This window comes from Cricetulus griseus, chromosome 6 (genome assembly GCF_003668045.3).
Source record: "Cricetulus griseus strain 17A/GY chromosome 6, alternate assembly CriGri-PICRH-1.0, whole genome shotgun sequence".
Taxonomy (NCBI): domain Eukaryota; kingdom Metazoa; phylum Chordata; class Mammalia; order Rodentia; family Cricetidae; genus Cricetulus; species Cricetulus griseus.
The window spans coordinates 153507925-153530486 of NC_048599.1; the positions used below are offsets into that span (position 1 = coordinate 153507925).

Below are 22562 nucleotides of genomic sequence, written 5' to 3' on the forward strand. Positions count from 1 at the left end.
CTTCTGAGTGCCGGGATTAAAGGCATGTGCTGGAACTATGCAGAATTTTTTTTTTTCAAGATAGTGTTTCTCTGTGGTTTTGGAAGCTGTCCTGGAACTAGCTTTTGTAGACCAGGCTGGTCTAGAACTCAGAGATCCTCCTGCCTTTGCCTCCTGAGTGCTGGGACTAAAGGCCTGCACCACCACCTATGCAGATTTAAAAACATGATTTATTTTTAATAATGTGTGTACATAAGTGCCTATGAGTGCAGGTGCCTGTAGACCCCAGGGTGCTGGATCTTCTGGAGTTAGAGTGGTTACAAGTGGCTGTGAGCCACCTGACATGGGTACTGGCAGCTGAACCTGGGCTCCCTGCAAGAGTGAGTCTGCTCTTAACCATTGACCATTTCTCCGCCCCAATACAGCTTTTTAAAAGGTGGGAATGGCTCAACTTGTTTATTTTTTTTCTTTCTTTTTCCTTTTGTATGGTGTGTGTGTGTTTGTATGTGTGTGTGGTGTGGTATGTGTGTGTGGGGGGGTGGTGTGTGTGTGTTTGTGTGGTGTGTGGGTGGTGTGTGGGGGTTGTGGGGTGTGGGGTGTGTGTTTGTGTGGTGTGGTATGTGTGTGTGTGGGGGGGTGGTGTGTGTGTGTTTGTGTGGTGTGTGGGTGGTGTGTGGGGGTTGTGGGGTGTGGGGTGTGTGTTTGTGTGGTGTGGTATGTGTGTGTGTGTGGGGTGGTGTGTGTGTGTTTGTGTGGTGTGTTGTGTGGGTGGTGTGGGGGGGGTTGTGGGGTGTGGGGTGTGTGTTTGTGTGGTGTGGTATGTGTGGTGTGGTGTGTGTATGTGGTGTGGTGTATGTGTGTTTGTGGTGTGTGTGTTGTGTGTGTGTGTGTGTTGTTGTTGTTGTTTCTTTTTTGAGACAGGGTCTCTCTGTAGCCTGGATGTCCTAGAACTCATGATGTAGATCAGACTGGGCTCAAACTCACAGAGATCCATTTGCTTCTCTTCCTTGAGTGCCGGGATTAAAGGCTTGCACCACCATGCCTGGCTACAAATATCTATATAAAGTCAGCTTTGCATATATCCAGGCTCTGCAACTTGTAATTGAACAACTAATTAAAAATATTCTAAGAAAAAGAGTCTATACCGAACACAGAACGGGCTTTTTCCTGCCATAGTCTCTAGTAATAGTGTAACAGCTATTTACATATCATTTGCATTGTGTTAAATAAAGAGGGTAAGGGATGACTCAACCTATATGGAGAAAGGGAAAAAAGTATATGGGAAGATGTGCGTGTCGAATGTGAATACTATGGTATCTTATATAAGTCTTTGAGTGGTGCAATGTCCTGTGGGTCTCAAGGACGACTGCCTTATCTTTCTAGTCTGATTGCATAGGAGACTATTACTAAAAGCAATGATTGACAGTAATATGTCTTATTTCTTATCCTTGTGTAAGATGCTAATTTAAGATACTGACACATCCATGCATCCATCCATCCACCCACCAACCCACCCCTCGACCCATCTAGCCTTCTATCTATCTATCGTCCATCTAAACACCTACTGACCTGCCCATGCACCTCATCCACCAACCCACTCCTCCACGCGTCTACCCCACCCATCAGCCACTTCAGAGCACAGACTCTGAGGACAGACCCTGGGAAGGGCACCCTTACCATCCTTCCAGATCTCAGCTGTGAGGCGATCTGTGCTCTGGTGAAGCAAGGCAGCCACGTTGTCATTCAACGGGTCCATGTTCTTCATCAGCCACTCACTGGCTTTGTAGTCAACCTAATGGAACCAGGCAGATGACATGTGACATGGACTGGAACACTGGCGTCAGCGTGTGTCCATCCTCTGAACTGCACTTCCCTTGCATGGCCCTCTACACCCCCCATCCGCCTGTAGCCCACACCTTTGTCCTCCATAACCACAACATTCTTGTGGCTCATTCTGTTCTGTGCCACACAGGCTCCTCAGTTCTCAAACACAGTCTATTCCCACAAGGGCCACAAGCATGAGACTCTGGAATTTGACAGGTGGTTAACTTGGTCTTGTGCTCCCTGTGTCACCTGAGCCTATGTACCCCTGGACCAAGTGAAGATCCCTGAATCCTTGAGTGGGGGCCCACAGTCAGCCTAGCCCTCACCTTGCCTGCGTAGTGCAGGACACTGAAGTCCGCCTGATCCCGCAGGTGCCTGGGGCGCTGAAACTTGGGGTGACTGCCCTGCTCCTGGGCTACCTTCTCCACGAAAGATTTGTCCGTGGCCTTGGGGAACCAGCACTCCTCGTCCAGGAGAGCCAGGAGACCTGGAGGGTTGGCCTGGCCAGCAAGTGGAGAAACAGAAGTCAGATTCCCCACGTGTGGGCACAGACTGCTGTTAGCTGTCAGAGGTAAGAAGTGACTCGAGGTTGAGGGACTTGGGGTGGCTCAACCTAGCATTGCCTAGAATGCCTAGCTCGCTAGCTTAACCTAGCTCGCCTAGCATGTGCAAGGCGCTAGTTTTCATCACCAGCACCGAGCCACACACTGACCGGTTGTCTGGAGCCAGGAACTCAAGTGGGACTTGCAGCTGGTCACAGGGATGGGGCAGCTAGTGGGACATTTCCTCTTTGGGTCCGTGGAAGGCGCTGAGGCAGGCGAAGAAGGAGCATTCTCACAGGTGGGTGGGGCAGAGTGGGGCAAAATTGGGTAGTGGGTGGAGCCAAGCTTTCTGGGTCTGGCCAGTGGACCAGACTGAGCTTCAAGAGTCTGGGCAGTGGACAGCGCCGAATAGTGTGAGTCTAGTGGTGGGCGGGACTGAGCACTGAGGGTCTGAGCTGCAGGCTCATTGGTCCGGGCCCCTCACCGGCCGCTCGATGAGATCAATGCAAGGCTGCAGGTCCAAGCCAAAATCTAAGAAGGTCCAGGGGATGCCCTCTCGCTGGTACTCCTCCTGCTCCAGCACGAACATGGTGTGGTTGAAGAGCTGCTGCAGCTTCTCATTTGTGTAGTTTATACACAGCTGCTCGAAGGAGTTCAGCTACAAGAGAATTGTGAGATAGGGCGGTGAGCGGAGACAGAGCGGGGACAGAGCGGGGACAGAGGCACCGCGACTGGAAAGAGGGACTGCAAGGCAAAGGTCCACACCTGGAAGATCTCAAAGCCGGCGATATCCAGGATGCCCAGGAAGGAGGCACCTTGCCGTGGGCTTCTGTCCAGGGCGCGGTTGAGCCGCAGAACCAGCCAGCGGAAGAGGCGCTCGTAGGTAGCTTTGGCCAGAGCCTCCAGGGCGAAGTCAGCCTGCAGGGTAAGATGCACAGCAAGGCCCAGCCCATGTGACACTGTGTGTGGATCAAGCAGGGCGTCCCTGAACTTGTTCTTGAGTGTAAACACCATACAGGACCACACAAACAACACTCTGCCATTACTGAAATCCTAGTGCCTCAGGCTCCCACCTTCCTCCACCTCTTAAATCAATTTCTAAAGTACAGTGTGAGCACCAGATCCAAGAGTCTGTGTTCAAATCCAGTGCAGCTACTCAGAGGCTGTGTGATCTGAAGCCCTTGAATAAACCTCTCCATGCCTCAGTTTCTCTAGTGGTGTTAGAGAACAAGCCAGAGGTTACCAAGTTCCTTCCTGTCCCAGTGGTTCCAACTTGTAGTCGGTCACCTCTCTGTCACTACTGTGCCTGAGCTACCATCTTTGTCTGGATTATGACAGTAGCCCTGAGTTTCCTTGCCTATATATGTAGCTCAAGGAGCCAATTGTTGCAGTGGCCAAGAGGATCTTCACATAAAGGACAAATGACATCAAATCTCTTTCCAGCCGTCCACAGCACCTCCTTCCTGTGGTTCCTAAGACCTCATATGATCTGTCACCTACTGATCGTGGCTTCGGCAACCCTCTGCCTTGCTTGTCTTGACATAGCTAAACCTCCTTCATAGAAGAATCGCTGAATGGAACCACCCTTTTCATTCATCTGTTTAGTCTCCATTTCCCTAGCACGGTGCTTCTCAACCTGTAGGTCACAACCCCCCACCCCCCAGGGTCACCTATCAGACATTTAAATTACAATTCATAACAGTAGCAAAATTACAGTTATGAAGTAGCAAATAAGACAATTTTATGGTTGGGGGTCCCCACAACATGAGCAGCTGTATTAGGGTCCAGCATTAGGAAGGCTGAGAACCACTGCCCCTTGAGGTAAGTGCCTTTATTTTTGTTTTTGTGCACATATGAGCACACATGAGTGTGTAGAGCACAGGTCAAGCTCAGGAGTCACTCCTCAGAAGGAGTCACTCGACATCCTGTTCTTTGAGACAGGGTCTCTCTCTGAACCCAGAGCTTATGTATTTAGTTAGAATGGCTGACCAGTGAGAGCCAGAAATCTTTCTGATTCTACCTCCCCAGCCTTTTACACAGGTTCTGGGGGGTCAAAGTTGGGTCCTCATGCTTGGAAGGCAGGCACTTGCTGAGGGAGCCACCCCCCCCCCAGCCCTTGACCTGTGTTTTGGTCACTGCTTTTGTTTTCCAGGGCTGGTGACAGAGTAGGGGCAGGCACGCCTGCTGAGAAGGAATAAGATGTTTACAGATCTAGTGAGAGGGCTCAGCGGGTAAAGGTGCCAATGCCAACCCACACGGTGGGAGGACAGAACTAACTTCTGTTAGCTGTCTTTTGGTTTCAGCAGGCATTCTGTGGTGTGTGCATAACCCCCCAATAAACAAACAAACAAACAACAAACAAACAAACAAACAAAGGTAATGACAATAACCTAAAAGCCCAGGATCACAAATCACAAGCCAGTTTTTCCTGCACCTGCACAGCTGGATTCCCGCCTACCTGCTCCTTGGTCTGTGCTTTCTGGACATAATCTCGGCCGACTTTGATTCGGGGTGTGAGAAGAGCTCTGGAAAAGTCGGTCACCCCGAGTCCCAAGAGGCGGCAGAGCTTCTGGGCAGCTGAAGGAGAGAGGAGTGACAGGCGTTAGCACAGGAAAATGGGGGGGGGCTTGTGGGAGGGGCACCACAGCCCTGGCTGAGAAAAGAGATGAAGGGTTTTTTTGTTTCGTTTTGTTTTGTTTTGTTTTGTTTCTGGTAGCAGCATCCTGAGCGCCCCAAGTGCTGGGTTGACAGGCCTGTGCCACCCGGCCTGGAGCAATGCATATCTTCAATAAGAAAAACTAGCATGACAAGAAGCTCAACACTAAAATGTTAAATGGGTGGATGTTTGTGGTGGAGCTTTGCAAGGCTGCGTGGGAGGAGTTTCCCTTTCTGCCCTGAATTAAACCCTGAACCAAGACTTGTTTCCAGGCACCCGCCAGCATCGCTGACTGGGTGCTTACTCTACATGCTCAGCTCCACAGAGGGAAGACAAGAAGCCTAGAAAGAAATTCGTTGAAAAGGCGCCAGAGTCAGGCACGGTGGCATATACTGCCAGCCCAGTGTCTCAGAGTTTGAGGCAGAAGGATCAGGAATTCAAGGTCATCCTCAACTACAAAGGGAGCTAGTTGGGCCAGCATGAGATCCTGTCTGAACTCAATACTCCCAACCGTAGGGTGCTAGTTAACAACACATAAAGCTACTCCTCAAGGCATTGAGGGGGGAAAAAGCAGGTTTCAGAAAGGCTTGTAGCAAGGCATGGTGGCGCACGCCTTTAATCCCAGCACTCAGGAGGCAGAGGCAGGTGGATCTCTGTGAGTTCAAGACCAGCCTGGTTTACAGAGTGAGTTCCAGGACAGCCAGGACTTCACAGAGAAAGCCTGTCTTGACCCCCTTCCACTCTACCTAACCAAAAAGGCTTGTAATGTCTGCCCTTAATTAAGAAAAGCAAACAGGTGTGCCAGGCCAGGGCAGTGCCAGGTTGGTGAATGGCGCCCTCAGTGGTCACAGTGGGCACTGCAGGGCTGGGTGAGTAGGGAGCAGTGCTCCAGTTCCCCAGATTTTCGGACCTGTGCAGAGTTTGAGAGTGAGCTGGAGGGTTTTATAACCAGGACAGAGAGTTTCAGAAGTCCAGAGGGAGCCAGACAACTCTATTTCTGTCTAGACCTCCAGCTACACAAGCACAAGGTAGGGAAACCCCAGGGGAGACACCCTAGGGTGCAGACATCTCAGGGGTCTGATTGTGGGCAATTTTCTCCTTCCTTTACAACCAAATCCCAACACTGGGGGAGTGGCTGCGGGTTCGAGGTCAACATGGGCTACAGTGACACCCTGTCTCACAGAACATAAAACAAAAAGGCTGGGTATGGTGGTGCACGCTTTTAGTATCAGCATTCAGGAGGCAGAAGTAGTTGGATCTCTGTAAATTCAAGGCCAGTCTAGTCTACATTAAAAAAAAAAAAAGACTGCACAGAGGACAGGAGTGGGGAAGGGAACCCTCTGCCACACCCTTTTCCTGTACACCAAGATGCCATGGAGCTGCTCCTAGCTCACAGCTGATGCTATTCACTGGATGATCGGAAATGGACAGGTCATTTAAGCAACAAGCCTCAGTTTCCCTGTCTACCCAAGGGCTCAAAGAAATAGCTACTTCAGTTGAGTGTGGTGGGATGGGCCTGTTATCCCAGCATTTAAGAGGTAGATGCTCACTGGGCAGTGGTGGTGCACACCTTTGATCCCAGCATGTGGGATGGACAGAGGCAGGTGGATCTCTGTGAGTTCAAGACCAGCCTGGTCTACAAAGCAAGTTCCAGGACAGCCTCCAAAGCCACAAAGAAACCCTGTCTCAAAAAAACAAACAACAACAACAACAAAAAAGGAGATCAGTAGTTCAAGGCCATCCTGGGTTAAATGACCAAGTACCAAAACATGAACAGGAAGCAGAGGAGAAAATTGGTGATTTTCATTATTTAGCAAAAACAAGGAGAGGGATATGAGCCTGGGTGTAGTGGCACAGGCCTGCAACCTGGAGGAGGGGCACTACTTAGGCACGGTGGGGACTCTGATAATTTCCTGCAATGACTGGGTTGTCTCCAGCAGGGCTCCTCCTCCAAAGTGGAGGAAACCTGGCCACTGCACTCTGGGCCCTTAAGGTCTCTGCAAAATGCAGAAGTCAGAGCAGTCCTGGATAGAGGGCAAAGAAAGGATAGAGGGGACAGTCTGGCAAGGAGCATGCAGAGGATATTGGCCAGGGTCGTACCTGTGTTGTCAGGCATGGTGGCTTGGTCTGTGTTACGCTCTCTCTTCAGGACAATGTTGCCAAACTGGAGGACAGCCGAGACAGTGCGCAGCATGGCTGTGGGGCAGAGTGGAAGTCATATGGGCTGGGAAATCTAGTCTTAATCATGCTGTAGGAAACCCCAAAGTTGTGTTCAGTACCCCAGAGCTGAAAGCTCATCTGTGACCTCAACTAGGCTTTAAAAAATGGCTCAGAGATTAAGAGCACTGGCTGCTTTTCCAGTTCAATTCCCAGCAACAACATGGTGGCTCACAGCCATCTATGACAAGATCTGGTGCCCTCTTCTGACCTACAGGCATACATGCAGTCAGAACACTGTATACATAATTCAATCTTTAAACAAACAACAGATCAATACACTCAGCTTTCTGTGTTCAAGCTTTGCTTTGTTCTGTCTTCCTATGAACAGAGATATGACGTATACAGGATTCTAAATGAGCCAGATGTTGGGCTGGGGAGATCACTCAGTTAGCAAAGCACTCTGTACAAGGTTGAGGACCTGAGTTTGATTCCTCAGCACCCACATAAAAAGCTGGGTGCAGTGGTGAACATCTGTAACCCCAGTACTAAGGAGACAGAGACAGGGGAACCCTTGAGGCTCAGTAACCAGCCAGCCTAGCCAAATTGTCAAGCTCCAGGTTCAGTGAGTGAACCAGTTTCAAAACTGAGGTCATTAGGCTTGGCAGCAAGCCCCTTTACCCATGAAGCAATCTTGTCAGCCCCATGCCCAACCCTTTACATGAGTATTGGGGACTGGAACTCAGGTCCTCATGATTGACAGCAGGCACTCTTCCAACTAAGCCATCTCCCCAGTCCCATTGCTGATTCTAATACAGAGCGTGTGGTCAAGGGTATTAAAGTCAATGCCACAGTGAAGTGAGTCTCACAATTGTTAACAAAGCCTCTTTGGTTAACAAAGCCTCTTTGCTCCAGCCCTGTACTGCAGGGCATTTTACATGCCAAGAACTGCTCCATGGTTAAGAGTACTTGCTGCTCTTCCAAAGGACCCCAAATTCTGTTTCAAGTACCCATATAACTCCAGCTCCAGGAGATCTTCTGCCCTCTCCTGGTTTCTGTAGGCACTGCACTCACACGCACATAACACACAGACACACAGACACAGACACACACAGACACACACAGACACACACAGACACACACAGACACACACAGACACACACAGACACACACAGACACACACACACACACACACACACAGACACACACACACACACACACACACGAATAAATCTTTTTTAAAATCCCAAACACATTAAGATAGGGAACCAAGTAAACCCCAGAAATGACACTAGTCTGAAGTGACATGGCTAAGCATCTTGCTTTCACGCTGGCTGATGGTTCTTTTTTTTTTTTAAGATTTATTTATTTATTATGTATACAACATTCTGCTTCCATGTATATCTGAACACCAGAAGAAGGCACCAGATCTCGTAATGGATGGTTGTGAGCCACCATGTGGTTGCTGGGAACTGAACTCAGGACCTCTGGAAGAGCAGTCGGTGTTCTTAACCACTGAGCCATCTCTCCAGCCCTGGCTGATGGTTCTTAGAGCCTGATCACACTGCTCTGCTGAATCTCACAATTGGGGACTCCGAAAGAACAGAACATAGAGGCTGAGATTTCTATAGGAAATTCCCTGCAAGGGCTGAATACCCCAAAATTCTGGCAGCTGGTGGGGACACCCCAGAAAGCTGTGCTAAGTCACCTCACAGTTTGATCTGCACATGTGTTTCCTGGCTGGTGGTCTCCGCCTCTCTGTCCCTCTCTTGGAGGGAGGTGTTGAGACAGGGTCCAATTCCATAGTCCTGGCTGACCTGGAACTCCCTATGTAAACCAGGCTGGCCTCAAACTCCAAGACCTGCCTGCCTCTGTCTCCTGAGTGCTGGGATCAAGGGTGTGCACCACCACACAAGCTTTTTTCACAGTTGTTTATTATTGTTTATTGTGGTTTGTGTGAGTGTGTCCACAGCAGAGCACATATGTGGAGGTCAGAGGAGTCGCTTCTCCCTTCCCACCAAGTAGATTTTAAGAGCTGAACTCAAGTTGGAAGGCTTGGCAGCAAATGTCTTTTCTTATTGGGCTGTCTAGTTGGTCCATTTCCTGGCAGAGTGGAATCAAGGATTCTTCTATCCTTTACATAAACCTATTCCCATCCCAATTTCTATTTCCTAGGTTTTCTATTTGAGTGTTTGAGACTGGCCTCATGTGTGCCAGGCTAGCCTGTACCAGAATTTCGACATAACTGAAGGTGACCTCCTGCCTCCACTTCCCCAGTGTTGGGATGGCAAGACTGCGCCATGCCTGGCCTGGTTTATCAGTTCCAGTGATAGAGTCCAGGACTCCATGCACGACATGAAGGCTCTACCAGCTGGGCCCCAAACCCAGCTTCTACCTCCCTGTTTTTATGTAAGGTGTCCAGCCACAGACCTCAGAGACCTCTGACCACAGTAAGATTTGGGGTTACAAACAGATGTAGAGAGAAAGTGACTTTGATTTTGCAAATGCCTTAAACCAGGGGTGCTGTTTTTTCTAGGTACTTGGAGAACCGGGGTTGTGCTGCCCCCTGGAGGACACCCGGGGCACTGTAGAGGAACAGCTCAGCCTGTGACTCAAGGTTATACCACCGCGATCACACAGGTGTTTGGCATGGGGCAGGGGTGGAGGACAGCCACTGTGTCACCTTGGGAACTGTTGCTATCCCCTTTTGTGGTTGCTGTTCCCTTCATTGTTTATTTTATGTGCATGGGCGTTTTGCCCGCATGTGCACCATGCCCACAGAGGGCAGACAGGGTGTCAGAGCCCCTGGAACTGCAGTTACAGAAGCACAGGAGCGGTTATGTGGGAGTTGGGACTCAAGCTCGGACCCTCTGGGAGAGCAGCCCATGCTCCTAACCACTGAGCCATCTCTCAGTTTCAGCTGCTGGTTTGGCTCAGTTCTATCAGAACTTGGTCACCCTTCTGAGACACTCTGCCGTCTGAGGGCAATGATGGGCTGCTGCAGCTGTTTGCGACGGTCGTCTCCCTGGTAACATTAAGGATTAAAACAGCATGCACTGCCCCACCCCCAGCTGTTCAGTTTCCAATGTTTACCCAGTCAACAAACATGGAGTATTTTCTCTTCCCCATATCACATCGGTTCCAAGCACCTGACCTTCAAAAGCAGCTCTAGGAGGTGGGCCCTCACACCCATGATCCCAATGTGACAAGTAGGGAAACTGAGGCAAGTGATTCACAAACTCAGGATCACTCAATTCATAACCTGGCAGAGTCAGAATCCAGCTGGGATTGAGTAACTGTTCCTGTCCATTATACAATAAGGTGGAATGCAGATAAGTACACACACACACACACACACACACACACACACACACACACACACTGTGGTAGCACTTGCTTGGGAAGTAGAGGCAGGAAGATCAAGAGTTCAAAGCCAGCTTGGGCTGCAGACTATCTCAACAACAACAAGCAATCCAAGGTTGACAAGATGGCTCAGCTGGAGAAGGCTCTTGCCACCAAGCCTGATTACCTGAGTTCAATTCCCAGACCTACAATGTGGAAGGCAAGAATCAACTTCACAAAGTTGTTCCCTGACCTCCAAGCACACACACATGCATACACAAACACTATGTAAATAAACGTGAAAAAAGAATAAAACAAAACAAAACAGCAAATATTTCAACAGAAGCCCAGTATTGAGAGATAGGATTTATTGGATGGAGGCTGGAGAGGTGGCTCAAGTGGTTAAGAGTACTGGCTGCTACCCTTACAGAGGACCTGGGTTCAAATCTCACCACCCACATGGTGACTACAGTTTCAGGGGATCCAACACCCTCTTCTGGCATCCTTGTTGCACAGGTATACATGCAGGCAAAACATCCATACCCACAAATAAACAAATTTGTTTAAATTTGTTTAAATTTAAACAAGATTTTAAATAATTACTAAGATTAAAAGTTAATTTACTAAATTAGTAAATTAATTTACTAATTTTCTAGATTAAAAAATAATTTACTAAATATCCATGTGGGCCTCAGTTTCCCCAGCTGGACAGTATGAAGGGGCTGGACTCACTGGCCCCTTGTTGGACCCACTCAGAGTGGAAGATGGTGAGGGCAAGGGAAGAAATAAAGGAAATCCAGGAATTCTGAGAGTTTTGCAGCTGACACAAGCCATTTCACAAGAGGTCCTGGGTCCCAGAGCTGAGGCCCGGCATGTATGAGAGCCAAGAGCCAGAGGCAGAAGTCCCCCCCTGCTGAGTGAGCACTGGGAAATCCTGTGCTAGGCAGCTCCCCTCTGTGTGGGGGACTCTCGGGACCAGCAAAAAGAGGGTGCTGCTGGGACCAGGCAGGGCAGGGTTGGACACCAGTCTCAACTCATCTGGGGGTGACAACCAAGCCTGCAGGAAGGAAGAGGGGCCCCAGTGTCCCCATCTGTGACATAAAAACAGTTGTGATTCTTTGGGGCTGCCCCGTCCAATGTGATATAAATAAACAAAACAGAACAATTTACAATTCCGTGTCTGGTCACTCTGACCCTGTGATACATCCTCAGCGAATGGCCCCACGATCAGGACTCCACGGACCTTTTCTGCATGAAATGCAGCTGGATATAGTGGCTCATATCTATAGTTCTGAAAACTGGGAGGCTGTGGCAGGAGGACTGTCATGAGTCCTGCTCATAGAGACTACCAGGTTCCCGTGGCTGCTAACTGTTTGTTGTTCAGCTTAGCAGCCTGGCATTTACAGTACCTAAGGTTGGCAGGGAGCAATGCAAAGTGAGGAGGTGCACAGAGGTCCTGTCCTGATGAGTCCCAAATGCTGCCCGCCCCGGGCTGCCCTCAGGTAGCATGAAAGTGGGCACACAAGTGTCCATCTGCACTTCTGGCAATGGGTTATGAGGTCCACATCCACTCTGCTGTCCCTTTCTGAAGGGAGGTGGGGCCTTCTGATTCATTCTTGAGCTGAGTCTATGCAAAGATGGTAGGCTCTACTCCATACAAACGGAACACAAGGAGTCTGCCTGCCATTCCTGCAACAGTATACAAACTTCCTTCCTAGAGGGATGTAGGACAGGCAGGTCCAGAGCTGGGGAGTGGGGAACTGGGGCCACCTTGTGGATGGTGGTGACATGGCTCCTCACAGCTAAAACCAACCAAGATTAGGGTATGGCTAGCCGCTGGCAGTGAGGGTCTGCGGACGTGGCACAGTGGTAGTGCACTTGAATACATTCAACTCCCAACACTAAAACAAGTCAATGAATTAAGCTGAATGTGTCTAGGAGGAGAGTGGGACTCCAGAGCCAGGCCGTAGGGTGTCAGGATGATGACGACCACACTGTGGTTCTATCTCTGGAAGGTGTAAGTGTACCTTACTGTGGTGATCCAAGAGTAGGCTGTAAGCACATCCAAACTCTGAAAATTTAGTGTGCAAAATGGAAAACTCCCATCTGTCATTGGCCCTTCTACACAGCAGGTCACCAGCAGGAGGGCAACATGGGCCATCTGGTCTCAAGAGGCTGGTGGCCTGGGGTGGGAGAGTCTCAGTCTTGAGAATTACAAAACCATGGTTGGGAAGCCTGGCTGTGGGTGTGGGAGTGGGCACGGGCGGGCACACGGTCGAGTACTCGGCACTCTGGACTGGGCCCTGGAGCCAACAGGAACTCCTGGGGAGAATCAGACTGTGAGGTGGGGCCCAGCTGATCCCCACACGGGGGGGGGGGCTCTCTGATCTCTGAGAGCACAGCCCAGCTCAGGAAAGGGGCTGGGGGCCGGGTGCCTGCCGTCACAGCACTTTGTAGGCTGAGACACTCAAATGGCAATGAGCTGCAGGCCTGCATTATCTATATAGTGAAATCCTGGCCAGCCTGAGCTACAGTATAGTGAGTTCCTGGGCATCCCCTGGGCCACAGTATGGGACTCTGTCTGAACCAAACAAACCAAATAATGATGATGATGATGATGATGATAATAATAATAGTTATGATAATAGTTATTATTATAACGGGTTAAATGTAGTTCAGTTGGCAGAGTGCCTGACTAGCATGTGTGAGGTCCTGTGTTCCATCCCCAGCACCACATCAACCAGGCCATGTTGGTGCACACCTGTCCCCAAGCACTCAGGAGGTAGAGGCAGGAGAACTAGGAGTTTAAAATCATCCTTGGCTATACAGGGAATTTTTGGGCAGCCAGGACCCTATCTCAGTTTCTGATATAGTTGCTTTCTGTTGGTTGCTGTGATAAAAGCCTCTGACCAAAGCCAGGCACTGGTGGCCTGTGCCTTTAATCCCATCACTCAGGGGACAGAGGATCTCTGTGAGTTCAACACCAGCCTAGTGTACAGAGTTCCCGGGCGGCCAGGGCTACACAGAGAAACCCTGTCTTGAAAAATCAAAGGGGCGGGGGAGGGGGGGAGGAGGGGGACATCTGACCAAAAGCAACATAGGGAAGAAAGGCTCACTTGGTTTACACTTACACATCACAAGTCATGACTGAGGGAAGTCAAGGCAGGAACTCAACAGGAAGTGAAACAGAAACCATGAACAAGGCCTGCCTTGCTCTGATTCTTATGCCTAGCCTGCTTTCTTACATAGCTCATGACCACCTAGGAATGGCCCCACCCTCAGTGGCGGGCCCTCCAACATCAGTCAAGACCACAGGCCTATCTGATCACAGAAGTCTCCAGCTGAGGTCCCTCTTCCCAGGGGGGGTCAAGGTTGTGTCAATTTGACAACAAAACTAACCAGGAGACTCCATCCCTTGTCATCACTGTTAAAGCATAACTTTTCCTTTCCTGCTTGTCCCCAAGGGTTCTTCTTACTATCACAATAGAAAATGTCAAAGGAGCTTCAAAGAGGACCCACCTCACACTTGGGAAGCTTTAATCTCTCAAACATGCCACACTTTCCCTGCCCCAGGGCCTTTACACAGACCATCCCAGATGCAGAGTGTTCTCTCTGTCACCTTCGCCAGGGCTTGCCCCTTATCGAAGGCCTCTGTCCAAACACCGTTCCTGACTACCTGTGTGGAATTGTACCCCAACTCCCACCCCACAGTTATCTGCTCTGTGCCCCTCTGGACTCTGACCAGCTTCTAGTAGATGCTGTCATTTATATGGCTGGCTGATCTCACTTCCTTTGCCTCCCCAAGGTGAGGAGGGGATATCTGCCCACTCCTCCCCTGGAGAGCTCTAGCCCTTCATACACAGCAGATACTCAATAACTTCTTAAACAGCCTGTGAGGTGGACCAGTCCAAAAGCTGTGACGATGAAGAGATGGCTCAGTCCATAAGTGTGCTTACCACGTGTGACTGATGGCTGAATTCAATCCCCAGATCCAACAGAGGCAGGGGAACTGGTACCTACACACACACACACACACACACACACACACACACACACACAGACACCCTCATAACACACTCATAATAATTAAGGGCTGGTAGTGTGGCTCAGCTGGTAAACTCCCTGCCAAGTCTGATGACCTGAGTTGACTTACATCCTCTGGACCCACATAATAGAGAAAACGGACTCCCTCAAACTGTCCTCTGATTTTCACAAACATGCTGTGCCATATGTGTGTCCATACAAATAAATAAAAATTTAATAAAAAGTTATAGCCCTAGCTGGCCTGGAATTTGCTATGTAGACTAGGCTGCCTCAAATTCAAGATCCACCTTCTTCTACCAGGATTAAAGATGCATACTACCACACCTAGTTGTAATGCATTTTTTAAAAATAACAAATAAAATTAAACTTTAAAACTAATCAAACAAAAATCTTTGAGATCAAGGTAAATGGATCAGCTGCTAAGGAACATTCAGGATTGACCTCTGGCCTCCATACACACACGCACACATGCTCACGCACACACAGTTGCACACGCCCACACCACATCTGCATACACTTGTCCATCTAAACACACTGAATATGTTCATGCACACAAAAACAAATAAGCAAACAGATGCTTGAACACAGTGGCCAAAGGAGTAGTGGCTGTGTCCCAGTAGCTCAGGCCCACTCACCTGTGATCTCATCTGGGAGGAAGCCCAGCACACGCAGGGACTCCAGCGTCTCCTGGAATAGCTCCCTCTCCTGGCCAGGGGATGACGAGGGCCCATTGGTCAGAAATCGGTAATGGGAGCAGGGCTCCAGAAGGAGATCAGCTGTAGGGAGAGAGCAGAAACCAGGTCAGGGCGAACGTGCTGGGGTCATGTATGCCATGACAGGAGTGATGGATGAGCCTGGGGCTGGCAGAAGAACAGGCTGTTCCTTTTGGCTCTTCCAGTCTGGTGACCAAGATGGCAGAGACAGCACTTGGGGATACGTGTGCTGCCAAAGGCACAGAGTGGGAACCAAGGTGTCAGAGGAGCAATGCAGGAGCCAGGAGGGAGAAAAGAGCTGAGGAGCTACAAAGTCAGGCATTTGCCTGTCATTCTAGCACTTAGGAGACCGAGGCAGGAGGGGATTGCTGTGAGCTCCAGACTAGCCTGGGCTACACAAGATCTTGTCTCAAAAAAAAAAAAAAAAAAAAAAGGAGACAAGAGGGCACACTTGTAGCTGCAAGGACAGGAGCTGGGAACCACAGGAAGAACAGGCGCGCGGTGCTGGCAGGAACCACAACAGAGGGCAGCTTGAGAGGCAACAGCACACAGTAGGATCAACTGGAAACACGGAGTTGCCAGAGGCCACAGCAAGGCAGTCACCACAGGGCCAGGAGGAACAGGGCTGCAGGAATGGAGCAGACAGGCAGGAGCGAGAGCCAGGAGGCTGCTGGAAGCAGAGGGTGGAAAGCGGGGGCTGGAGGCCAGCAGACAGAATCCACTCCAGGAGCCCAGGGCTGCACAGCAGGGCAAGTCGCTGTTCCCACACACCACAGGAGTGGTGCGACCGGACACAGTGACTCTGTTCTTAGGATGGGGCTCCCGCTGAGAATGTGGAGGAGAGGGAGACCTTATGTCTCCCACCCAATCTCCCGGGGCAAAGCAGGCTGGGAAGAGAGACACTGACCTTTTAGCTGCTCCCCAGCGCCCCCTAGCAGCTGATAGAAGATATGAAAGCTGCATTCGTCCTTGGCCTGTCTGATGGCCCGGGACTTCTCCAGAAGATCTGGGAGGGAAGTCAAGTCAAGGAGCAAATAGGCTGCAATGGGATCTCAGTATTTGGAATGCAGAGGCAGAAGGATTGTCGTGAGTTCCAGACCAACATGACCTATAATGTGAGACCCTGCCTCAAAAATTAACTAATTAATTAAAATAAAATGATACAGAGCTGGCAGGATGGGTCAGCGGTTAGGAACACAAGAAGCATGCCTAGTGTTCTAGCTAGCCGGGTGAAGCATGCCTTTAATCCCAGCACTCAGGAGGCAAAGACAGGCAAGATCTCTGTGAGTTCAGGATCAGCCTGTTCTACAGAAGGAGTTCCAGGACAGCCAGGGTAGTTACCCAGATAAACCATCTCAGAAAAAAGCAAAACAAACAAACAACAACAACAAAAACCCTAAAACAAAACAAACAACAAAAACCACAGACTGTTTTATTTTATTTTGGGGGGGGTGGTTTCGAGACAGGGTTTCTCTGTGGCTTTGGAGGCTATCCTGGAACTCACTTTGTAGACCAGGCTGGTCTCAAACTCACAGAGATCTGCCTGCCTCTGCCTCCCAAGTGCTGGAATTAAAGGCATGTGCCACCACTGCAAGGCTCATAAGCTGTTCTTAAACAGAGGACAGAAGTTCAATCCCCAGCACCCACATGATGGCTCACAACCATCTGTAACTCTGTTCCAGGAGATCAAATGCCCTTTTCTGGTCTCTGACAGCACCAGGGACATGATACATAGACATATAAACAGGCAAAAAAACACCCACACATACAAAACAATGGAATAAAACAAATTTAAATCAATGGGAAACTGCAATATGGTTCAGTGGGTAAGGTGCTTGCCACCAAGCCTGAAGATCTGAGTTCAATTCCCAGGACCCACATGGAGAGCCATCTCTTTAGCCCCCAGCCCCCCATTTACTTACTTATTTATTTATTGGTATTTTGATACAGGGTCTTGAGAAGAATGGCAGGCATGCCCTCCTGTACACTGCTTCAGTATGTACCTGGTATGTACCGTTCCAGGAGGGTGAGGTCTGAGACTCGGCAAGCAGCAGAGCTGGCCCTCGTACAGCGCTGAGCCCTGAGGCTCTGCCTAACTTTCCTGGGACTCTTCCCTGAGTGTGTCCCATCGTGTTGTGTTGTTTAGACAGTCAGGCATATCCTATACAATGCCAATGAGAGGACACTCTGGATGCTCACACGGCTTTCCTAGGACCAGCCTCTTCTGTCTCTCCCTGGACTCATGTGCCCCTACTCCCATAAAGCACAGCCAAGGTTCTGACCACAGGCCGAGTGGGATATGAGAAATGCATGAGTGTGGAGATCTAGACCCATCATACATGTATAAGGCTGCATGGTCCCCAGCTGCGCGTCACCATGGGGTCTCTTGAAGGACTACCCAGGGGTATCTTTTCTGGGTTGATGGTTCAGAAGGGTTGTCCTCCTTGGCTGCTACCCCATGCCTCCCAGGGTCCCTAGAAGGATACATGTCTCGATATTGGCGCCCACGATGTAGCCAGCAACATCAAAGTTGATGCGGATGAATTTACCCTGGAGCAAAAATGGTGCAGGGTTTAAGTCGAAGGATCTCCCTAAATCCATACCTCCTCCTTTCACCTCAAGCTCACACCAGCTGTTGCAGACCTTCTCTCTCAAATCCCAGGAATCTAGACTTCTGCCTCCTCCCTCCGCTCTTCTACCTTACCCCCAAATCGGGCCCCAGTCTCCCAGATTGCCACACGCATAGTCCCCTTACTCACAAATCGGGAAGAGTTGTCGTTCTTCACCGTCTTGGCATTGCCAAAAGCCTCCAGGATGGGGTTGGCTTGAAGAAGCTGCCGCTCTAGCTCCCCCTGCAGGGTATGGGAGACGGTGCATCAATGAAAAAGCGGGAGAAGCCCTCCTCGAGGGGCCAGAGCTTCAGGCTGTCCTTCTCTGGGTGGGCCTTGGTGTGGGGCAGAGGGGTGTTGCCTGCCATGTGTGTGGTGGGGGGAGTAGAGAGAGTTTTGGGAGATTTGATGAGTGGAAGTGAAACAACCGAACAAAGGGGAAAATGTTGTAGAACCACTCATGTTCCCATTAATAAGAAACAAAGGTTAGAAGCTACAGCACAAAAACATGGTTATGTCTACAGACACACATGGTGGCAGACATAGGGGGAGAGGTCTGCAGGGTGCACACCAAACTGTTGACCACACTCTGCTGACATGTTTGTTGCTGTAGCTCAAAGGTACATTACTTGCTAAAACAAGAGAAATATAATATATATATGTACACACACACTACCCATGGAAAGTGCACAGGAGGCATTGAATAAATAGTGGTTTCATGCTAGGATTCTTAATCTGAACTTGCTTCCAGCTCCTCCAGTGTCAGAGCCAGGCACACAGTAGGTGCTCAATGAAGGGTAGCCTACATGTGTTTTCTCAGTCTACATCAGTTGGTGGCTTTGTCAAATGAACAACAAAAGTGCAACCAGGCCTGGTGCTCACACTTGTAACCTCAGCACTTGGGAATGTCAAGGTAGGAGAACTGACAGGTGTTCAAGCCCTACATGTGCTACAGAGCCAATTCAGGACCAGCCTGGGCTACAAAGTAAGAGCCTATCTCAGAAAAAAAATAAATAAAATAAACAAAAAAGATGATGTGGAAAGTGAGTCTCACATGGCTGGACATATGAGAGCTTATTTCTCCAGCCCTCCTGGGAGGGGTGGCTCAGGTGTCGGGGTTATTGTATGATGGCATCTGTGACCTCTCTCTGTACACATGGCAGGCAATACAGGCTGAGGCTGCACAATTAGAGTAGGAGTGGAGTATACACACAGTATGGCTTCTCTGCAGTGGGGACTTAGTTGCATGCACACAGTAGGGATTCCATAAACAATGATGGGTTCATGACTCTATGCAAACAGTAGGACTGCACTAAAAGTAACATGGGATCTGGGCATGTGCACATAATAGGGTCACCATGAATGACGGTGGGGACCCTTGCTTTGTGTGCATGAATCCTGGGGGAGGTAACTACATGCATATAGTAGGAATATACTATGTGACAGCATGGGATCTAGGCATGTGGGCAGAGTAGAGGTGGTATGAATGACAGGGGGGCTTGGCCACATGCACACAGTAAATGCAGCCTGTGTACACAGTAGGGCTGGCACAGATAATGAGGGAGAGCTGTATTTGTGCATAGTGAGACTGTGGGGCCTGGGAAGTACACACGCATGCCAGGGCTGCCATGAACCACAGGGCGAGTCAGGTTGTGTGCACATAATAGAACTTTCTATGGGATTGCTTGAACACAGTAGGGCTGCATGGACAGTGGTAGGGGACCTTGGCTTCAAGCACACATTATGTCTAAGTTAGATGGCCATGTAGTCCTGGCATGTGCATAGTAGGACTGCCAACAGTGGCCTTGTGGGTCCCGGGGGTGTTGGTATGCCATTCTTGGGCCCTGTCTCCCAAATGTCTGTGGGCTGGCAACCCTGAGTAACACTGGGTGACATTGGGGTGGCAAGGGGATTCCCTGCTACTCACATAAGACATGGTGCTGATGGAGGCCTGAGGAAGTCACAGGACAGGAGACATGGACCAGGACACGGCACATGGAACATGGACAGACACGTGGGTGAACAGGAGGCCTTAGGGCAGAGCTGGGGCTGAGGGGCTGGGGAAATGGGAGTGTGGTGCAGGGAACCCTCAGGGATGATGCGCCCAGGCTTAAATCCCACTGTACCACTCCCTCTGCCCCACCGTGACTCACCCACCATGACTGAGGGTTGAGACTGGGGACACCTCCACAGCCCTCCAAATCTAGACACGGGGCACCTAAAACCAAGCCTCAAAACAAGCACCTACATTGCATCCAGCACTATTCTAGAACCAACAAGGCTAAGAAGCAGCCTCCTAGATCCAATCTGTTTGTTCCTGGCTCTATGATGAGCACACAGTAGGTGCTCAGATGGTACAGGCAGAAATAGAGCCCTGCACCACCTGTGGATGTGGAGTGCAGCCCAAGACAAGAGGTGCTACTGGTGACAGGTCTGGGGTGTCCCAAGGCTGCATGGCTTACAGGGACACCAGGCTCCTTCCTGCCCTTGGGAGACGACGCCACGTGGGCCAGATACTGGATGACCTTCTTGGTGTTCTCCGTCTTCCCAGCTCCAGACTCCCCTCTGTGGGGGCAGCAAGGGGAGGTGGGGTGGGTAAGGAGACCAGACAGCCCCTCCGCATTTATGCAGAGTCACGCCCACTGGCACTCTGCCACACCCACTGGTCCCCTTCCCATCTGTGCACAGCCATATTCTGTGTGCTCTGCCTCTGAAGCCCTTTCGGGTGACTCACGTGCAGAGAATGGACTGGTCCTCACGATCTGCAGGGACAGAAGGGAATGGCATGTTACCCACATGGGTCTCTAGTCCCCTGGCCCCTCTGCATCTCAAAATCTTTCCAGACACAAGGATATGGCAGGGTTGCGATGCACAGCCCTTCTGGGTTCAAACACTCTGTCCTGACCCTACCTCCCGCTTGCTGAGTGACTCTACAAAGGTAGCTGTCCCTCTCTGGGTCTGTATTTCCTCATCAGTAAGGTGGAGACAAGGAGCCCCAACTATACAGACTACAATTCACCTGTCAACTTGATTTAAGTCCCTACTGTGCGCCAGCCACCTCAGGCTGGGCACCAGAGACTCAAGGATAGGCAAATGAGGTCCTGGGTCCTGGAAGTAGCTTAGACACCAGATGTCTATCCTGATGGCCACCCTGGGCCTGACACCACCACCTCACCATGCAGTCTGACCATCTAGTAAGTGCCAGGTCCTGTTATCAACATGAAAAGGAAAACTGAATGACAGAGTTAAGACAGAAAATCTGGGGCCACAGGCAGTGACTAGAGGATGGGGGAACCTCTGGTTCCTTCTCAGGGGAGGTGTCATTTAGGACAGAGCCACAGTATAAGTCTTTGAAACCCTTCAGCCAGACAGTTAGTTGACTTCATTGTAATTACATGACCTGTGCTCTCATGGGATAAAGACCCTGTGGATAGGTAAAGGATGAGGGTGTCGGTTCTGTGACAGCTAATCAGGTACCCGACACAAGGGCCCCCATCAAACTTGCTGTGATGTATGCCGTGACAACGTGCCAGGTCCGAACTAAAGACCAGGTCTGTGATACAGTCTCCTCTCTGAGTTGCTCTGCACCTCCATCTCCCTATCTAAAGTGGGTTCAATACAGGCCCTTGTCTAACAAGGCCGTAGTCACACATTCAACATGGTCTGGAGAGGTGGCTCGGTGAACAAGAGCACTGGCAGCTCCTGCAGGGGACTTAGGCTCTGTTCCCAGCACCCACATGGCAGCTCACAACTGCAGTAGCTCATAACTTCAGTTTCAGGGGATCCAATGCCCTCTTCTGGCCTCAGCAGGCATCAGACATGTAAGTAGTGTAGATACATACATGCAGGAAAAACATCCATTCCCCCCCCAAATGAAATACACAAATCTTTTTTTAAAAAGCAAGATTTAGATAGCTCAGTGAGTGAAGGCACCTGCTACCAGGCTTGCTGGCCTGAGTTTGAGTCCTAGGACCTAAATGATGGTGAAATGGTGACACAGCCACTCACAGGCACTTGCCTGGCATGCACAAAGTTCATTCTCAGCACCACGAGAAACAGGTGTAATAAAGTGGTCCCATACCCATAATCTCAGCGGGAGGTCCTGGAATCAAAACCACCCTTAACTACACAGCAGCTAGGCGCCAGCCTGGGCTACATGAGATCATCCCCAAAACAAAAACTTCCAATGCAATACCCAGTACAGAATGAAAATGAAATTCAGAGTGGGCCACATGGGGAGGCAGTGGCCAGACACTGGGTGCAAGTCATACTTCAGCACATACTCTTCAGTGTGGCCATGGGCAATAACTGTACTGCTCTGTGCCTCAGTTTCCCCATCTGGAAATGAGTGCTAATAAAAGAAACTACACCACAGGACTATTACAAGGTTAAATGATGTAGCCAAGAGACAGTCCTAGAGGACACTTCTATACCTTGTACAGAAATGGACTGACCTGTTGTGGAATATTAATTTAAGGTGTGTTACATTTGTTTGTGCTATAGAACATTTGTTTAATGATGCAAAGATGTGTTGCATTCTTTTATGTTGCACTTGTTTAATTCTGTGAAGTGTGTTACTTTGCCTGTCTAAAACACCTGATTGGTCTAATAAAGCACTGGTGGCCAATAGCAGGGCAGGAGAAAGGATAGGTGGGACTGGCAGGCAGAGAGTATAAATAGGAGGAAAACAGAGAAG

General features: G+C 49.9%; 1 protein-coding gene across 1 annotated transcript in view; it reads right to left on the reverse strand.

Annotated features, from left to right (window-relative positions):
• Positions 1–22562, reverse strand: part of Myh14 (myosin heavy chain 14) — a 56039-nt gene that overhangs the window by 27119 nt on the left and 6358 nt on the right. The window contains exons 3-14 of the mRNA XM_035447108.1: positions 20601–20628; positions 20329–20431; positions 17957–18109; positions 17744–17807; positions 16165–16263; positions 15180–15344; positions 7102–7197; positions 4804–4922; positions 3111–3263; positions 2830–3003; positions 2130–2303; positions 1657–1771 (exon numbers count right to left, since the gene is read on the reverse strand). Coding sequence (XP_035302999.1) covers positions 1657–1771; positions 2130–2303; positions 2830–3003; positions 3111–3263; positions 4804–4922; positions 7102–7197; positions 15180–15344; positions 16165–16263; positions 17744–17807; positions 17957–18109; positions 20329–20431; positions 20601–20628 — 1443 coding nt within the window. The remainder of the gene's footprint in view (positions 1–1656; positions 1772–2129; positions 2304–2829; positions 3004–3110; positions 3264–4803; positions 4923–7101; positions 7198–15179; positions 15345–16164; positions 16264–17743; positions 17808–17956; positions 18110–20328; positions 20432–20600; positions 20629–22562) is intronic.